Here is a 5901-nt window from a genome sequence, read left to right as displayed (position 1 = left end):
TTCTTTCTCTCTCTTCCTTCCTTCCTCCTTTCCTTTCTTTCTTTACCTCTCTCTCTCTCTCTCTCTCTCTCTCTCTCTCTCTCTCTCTCTCTGTTCACTGTCTCTCCCTAAATCCAGATCTCAGCCTCCCTGTCTCCCGCTGTGGTTTCTGCCTCTTCCATTCCTTTTGAGCCTCCAAAACACATCCTCCTTTTCCCTTCCACCCTGTGCGGGCCTCTCTGCCCCCTTCTCTCCCCTCCCCTCCACACCTGGCTGTAGAAGGAGCTGATGAGCGCGAAGCTCTGATAGAACATGTCCAGGAGGTGCAGGAAGTTGCGATCTTTGTAGTCAAATCGTTCTCCAAAGACGATGGAACAGATGATGTTGGCCGTGATGGACTGGAAGATGAAGGTGGGGTCCACGAGTTCCCCTGGGAGGAGGAGAAGGGGCACAGGAGACTGGGGATCCATTTCCCACTTTTTGTTTGACTGTCCTGCATTGCTCAGTACTGAACAACTAAAAGAATCTGCCAGGTGCTGGTGACTCATGCCTGTAATCTTAGCTACTCAGGAGGCTGAGATCTGAGGATTGCAGTTCAAAGCCAGCCTGGGCAGGAAAGTCCATGAGACTCTTATCTCCAATGAACCACCAGAAAACCAAAGTGGTGCTGTAGCTCAAGTGGTGGAGTGCTCATCCTGAGCTGAAGAGCTGAGGGACAGCACCCAAGCCCAGAGTTCAAGCCTCACAACTGGCAAGAAAAAATATCTGTCACTTCTTCCTTGTGTCTCTGTGGTTGTGTGTGTGTGTGTGTGTGTGTGTGTGTGTGTGTGTGTGTGTGTGTGTTGGTACTAGGCTTGAACTCAAGGACTCTCACCATCCCTTGGCTTTCTTGCTCACAGCTGGAGCTCTATCACCTGAACTATGTCTTCATCCCTGCTTTTTTGGTCTGCCACAGGGCTGGAACTCAGGCCCTGGACACTGTCCTTGAGCTTTCTTGCGTAAGCTAGTGCTCTACCACTTGAGCCACAGGGCCACTTCTGGTTTGGTGGTTTGTTGGAGATAAGAGTCTTACAGACTTTCCTGCTAGGTCTGGCTTTGAACCTCGATGACAGGGCATGAGCCACTGGTGCCCAGCTCTTGAGTTATTCTTGAACATAATCATCAATAATCAATAGTCATGCTTATTTCCTTGGGGGTCCATCTGTCTGTCTGTCTGTCTGTGTATCTCTCATTCTCGTCTTCATCCTTAGCTCTCTGCTCACATGGACAGCTCTGTCTCTCAATTGCTCCCCCCCAGCCCATCCCCCTCCTCCCTGGGCCTGGGCCTCACCATTGGTTTTCCGCAGCTCCTCCACCAAACACTGCACCTCCTCCTGGATCCGCTCCTCCACGCTCCGCTTCCCCATCCCAAAATCCCTCATGGTGGCCAGAGAGAACCTCCGAAGGGCCTTCCAGCGCTCCCCGTTGGCAAATACCACACCTGCCCAGGCAGGGAGAAGGGGGAAGGGGGAGGGGGCATGGGGTCATGGAGGCAGAAGTTACAGGAGGAAGATCCAAGGAGACCAGGTCCTCCTCTCCCCCTTTCCCAGCTTCCCCCCTCCATCCCACAGGCCCTCACCATATCCCTGGAAGATTGGCTCCACAGTGGCAACAGTCCCTCGGCCAGAGAAGGCCTCAGCCTGGTCCACCAGGGCCTCCCGGATGGTGTCCGCCCCGCACAGCATGACCACTGGTCTTGGTCCCAGATACACGGTGAACACATCCCCATACCGTTCTCGAAGCTGCCAAGGCAAGGGTTGCTGCTAGCTCCTTATGAGACTGTTCAAACCATTAGATGCAGCCAGCCCCCAGCTTGTGGCTCACACCTGTAATCCCAGCTACTCAGGAGGCTGAGATCTGAGGTTCAAAGCCAGTCTACCAGGAAAAGTCCGTGAGACTCTTAGCTGTAATGAACCACCAGAAAACCAGAAATGGGAGCTGTGGCTCAAAGTAGTAGAGTGCTAGCTTTGAGCACAAACGCTGAGGGACACAGCCTGGGCCCTGAGTTCAGGTCCCATGTCTGACAACAGAGAAAAAGTAGTGATAATAACTAAAGCAAGAAAGGGCTAGAGGTGAGGCCCAAGTGGTAGAGTTTCCTGCACAGAAAAGCATTAGGCTCTTGAGTTTCATTTTTTCTTTTTCCTTCTTTTCTTTCTTTTTTTTTTTTTTTTTGTCGGTCATGGGGCTTGAACTCTGGGCCTGAGCACTGTCCCTCAGCTCTTCAGCTCAAGACTAGCGCTCTACTACTTGAGCCACAGTGCCACTTCCAGTTTTCTAGTGGTTTATTGGAGATAAGAGTCTCACAGACTTTTCTGCCCAGGCTGGCTTTGAACCGTGATCCTCAGATCTCAGCCTCCTGAGTAGCTAGGATTACAGGCGTGAGCCACCGGCACCCAGCTGAGGCTCTTGAGTGTCAAACTCTAGTGCCACCAAATAATAAATATAAAAAATAAATGTAAGATGTAAGTAACTATAAGACAGGCAGTGATTGATCCATCTGGTGGAATGTTACACAGCCATGAAAAGGATCAGTCTACCACTATCCCTGACAACAGGGATGAAACTCAAAGAGAGAATGTGGGGTGAAAGCAGCGAGACACAAAAGCCAGATTTGGTTTGTCTTTTGGTGCTATTTACAGGAAGTTCCGACCCAGGTGCATCCAATGCCCAGTGGCAGGTTAATGACTAGAATGTGGGAGGTGGCAGGTTATCCCGGAGCGGGCTCTGGTCTTACTTGGTCTGTGTGTTCGGTTACAATCTCATCAAGCTGTGCACTCTTCAAGGTTATGGTCAACTTCAGGCTTGACTCAAATAATCATAGCAATAAGACATGTGTGGTAGCGCATATCTGTAATCCCAAGAAGCTAACTCAAGAAGCTAATTCCTGGTTGGACCTTTACTTTTCCCAGTGTAATTTTGTGTTAGGCCTTCGGTTCCTGGTGCCTGTAGTCACTTCTGCAGCTCAAACACTGGGTGGCGCTCTGTATCTGGGTTTTCACCAATTCTGTGTGTGTGTGTGTGTGTGTGTGTGTGTGTGTGTGTGTGTGTGTGTGTGTGTGTGTGTGTGTGTGTGTGTGTGTGTGTGTGTGTGTGTGTGTGTGTGTGTGTGTGTCCCAGACCTGGGGCCTGAACTCAGGGCAGGGGCACTGTCCCTGAACTTTTATCCTCCAGGCTGGTGCTCTACCACTTGAGCCACAGCTCTACTTCCAGCTTTTTGGTAGTTTGTTGGAGATGAGAGTGAGAGTCTCAGTCACTCCTGCCTGCGTTGGCTTTGAACTGCAATCCTCTAGATCTCAGCCTCCTGAGTAGCTAGGATGACAGGCGTGAGCCACTGGCATTCGACTCGTTTTCCCCAACATTTCAACCACTGTGTGTCAACTTTAAGAGAATGCCCACCTTCTCTACATGGCCACGATGCTGCAAAACTTGTTTTGTTTATCAAGTTCAATTCATATGATTTATGCGTTGTGTTGTTGATACCATCGGGGTTTTGTTGCTGTATTGCTTTTATACTTCCACAGGAAAACACGCAGCTGCTCTGATCATCTTATTCCACCCCCAGAAACCCAAAATCCATGTCCTTGCTGCATGGAAGATGCATTCCTGCCCCCCCCCCCCCCACGAGCGTGACTCATTCCAGCATCGACACAAACATCTGAAAGTCCAGAGTGTTCGCTGGGTGCCGGCAGCTCACGTCTGTCACCCCAGGTACTCAGGAGGCTGAGATCTGGAGGATCGAGGTTCAAAGCCAGCCTGAGCTTGGAATGATCTTCTGGCAAAAGCCATTGTTAGTTATACACCTCTTGACTTTGCCAAGTTCTCAGCCTCGAGCGTTTTGTGATAACAACAGGAAACAGACAAAGACACCTTGCGAGACACCGTCTTGCCCACCCTCTGAGAGCACTCTGCTGCTTCCATGACCTTTGGTGTTGGTTAGGCCAAGACCTCACCACGCCATCACCATTGAATGGCTGCCTCATCACCATGTGTGACTTGAAATCCACTGTTTCATGCACCTCAGCCTTCTTAGCAATGGCTCCTCCAGAATGACTTCTTCCAGCTCATTCTCACCCCTTCATCCAGTTGTTGAGGTTCTGTTCAAGTTCCATGTCTCTTTTTTTTTTAATCAGTCATAGGGCTCGAACTTGGGGCCAGGGCGCTGTCCATCAGTTCTTTTGCTCACGGCTAGTGCTCTACCACTTTGAGCCGCAGCGCCACTTCTGGTTTTCTGGTGGTTCACCATCTCGTGGACTTTCCTGGCCAGACTGGCTTTGAACTGTGATCCTGTAAATCTCAGCCTCCTGAGTAGCTAGGATGACTGACACCTAGCTTTCAGAAACCCTCTGCATCTTCATGTTCTAGTAGCAGGGTGTTTGTTCTCTTGGCCTCTCTGATAAGCAAAAAACTACATGTTTAAAACACTGGAGGAGCCAAGTATGGTGACACACTCCTGTAATCCCAGCCCTCAGGAGGCCAAAACAGGAGCAATGGGAGCTCAAGGCTAACCCTGTTTCATTAAAAGTATAAATAAATCAAATAAAGATATAACTCCAAATCTCAGGAGGAGAGCACTTGCCTGGCATGAGCTCTACAAAAAGAATACAATGGAATGGAATGGCTCTTCTGGGCTCTATTCTGTGCTGGCCCCGCTCATCAGGTTAATTTGGACAGGCAGTAGACCCGCCCCTTCCCCCGCCCTCCACTGACCTCCCTTTAGCCCTGACACCAACTCCTGCCAGACTTTGCTCACCCTTGTTGATCATAGCAAAACCGATTCCGCTGTTACTTCCACCCTGTTTCTTTGTTTGTTCTCTCTCTCCCCCCACCTCTCTTTTCAGGACCCAAGGGCATGGCAGAGGGTGACAGAGGAGAGTACAAGTTGACACCCCGACACCCTGTCTGGGAACAGTAGCCCCCAGAACTTTCCAACAGAGCAAGATTGCTTCTGACAACCTAACCACCATCCGTCATGCTTCAGGATCCTGCCTTGGACTACCCCCCCCCCGCCCAACCCCCGTGTCTGGAGAGGGGTCCTCGCTCTCTACTGTGTGATCCCCACTCCCCTTCCTGTCCAAGTGGAGGAATCCCCCCACCACCTATATCCCAGGCTCCGTCCAGCCCTGTCTCACCTGCAGGAAAGATTTCAGGAGCCCGTGTCTATCCATTTGCAGAACGTTCCCCAACAAGGGCAGAGGCCGGGGCCCCGGAGGGAGGTGGCCGCGGGCCTTTGAGCCAGCCCTGAGCAGGAGGAGGAGGAGGCCAGTGAGGAGCACCAGGGAGAGGAGGGCGCTGAGCTCCATGATCCTGGGCTGGGTGGCGTCCACTTCAGCCCAGCCTTGAACTTGCCCTTTTATTCTGATCAATTCTCCTCACCCAGTTGGCCACGCCTCCCCTTCCCGCCTTTTCCCTCCCCCCTCCTCTGTCCCCAAGTGCCAGCTCAGGGGAGGGGTGCAGGCTCCTCTGCTTCCTACCCAGCCAGCCTGGCCACTCTGCTCCCCCACCTCTGCTCATTTGGCAGAGGGACACGAGTGAGTGTGAGTGCACATGTGTGTTTGTGTGAATGGGGGAGTGTGTGTGTGTGTGTGTGTGTGTGTGTCCAAGCCTGGGTTGCAGCTCCTGTAGTACAGGCATCTGCTTTACCATGCCAAAAATGTCTTTCCCTTGGTTGAGCTTATGGAGATGGTCATTTGTGTGGGATCTAGGTGTGTGTGTGTGTGTATGTGCGTGTGTGCGCGCACGCGCATGCGTATGTGAGAGAGAGAGAGAGAGAGAGAGACCCCAGACTCCAGAAGCACAAGGACCGTGCCGTGCCTCATTCGATGTTCGGCAGGTGCAGCCGAGGCTGAGTTCACAGTGGATGGAAGTGCACCTGGCCCCTGGAGC

The 5901-nt window shown here is 51.8% G+C and overlaps 1 protein-coding gene across 1 annotated transcript in view; it reads right to left on the bottom strand.

Moving 5' to 3' along the window:
• LOC122097400 (cytochrome P450 2B4-like) overlaps positions 1–5351 on the bottom strand; it is a 12731-nt gene extending 7380 nt beyond the window's left edge. Inside the window, exons 1-4 of the mRNA XM_042667858.1 lie at positions 5148–5351; positions 1598–1760; positions 1310–1459; positions 249–409 (exon numbers count right to left, since the gene is read on the bottom strand). Coding sequence (XP_042523792.1) covers positions 249–409; positions 1310–1459; positions 1598–1760; positions 5148–5318 — 645 coding nt within the window. The 5' untranslated portion in view covers positions 5319–5351. The remainder of the gene's footprint in view (positions 1–248; positions 410–1309; positions 1460–1597; positions 1761–5147) is intronic.
• Positions 5352–5901: the final 550 nt, after the last annotated feature.

The sequence above is a fragment of the Dipodomys spectabilis genome, unplaced genomic scaffold (genome assembly GCF_019054845.1).
Source record: "Dipodomys spectabilis isolate Male_0828 unplaced genomic scaffold, ASM1905484v1 ptg000422l, whole genome shotgun sequence".
NCBI classification, from domain to species: Eukaryota; Metazoa; Chordata; class Mammalia; order Rodentia; family Heteromyidae; genus Dipodomys; species Dipodomys spectabilis.
This window is presented reverse-complemented; position numbering and strand designations above follow the sequence as displayed.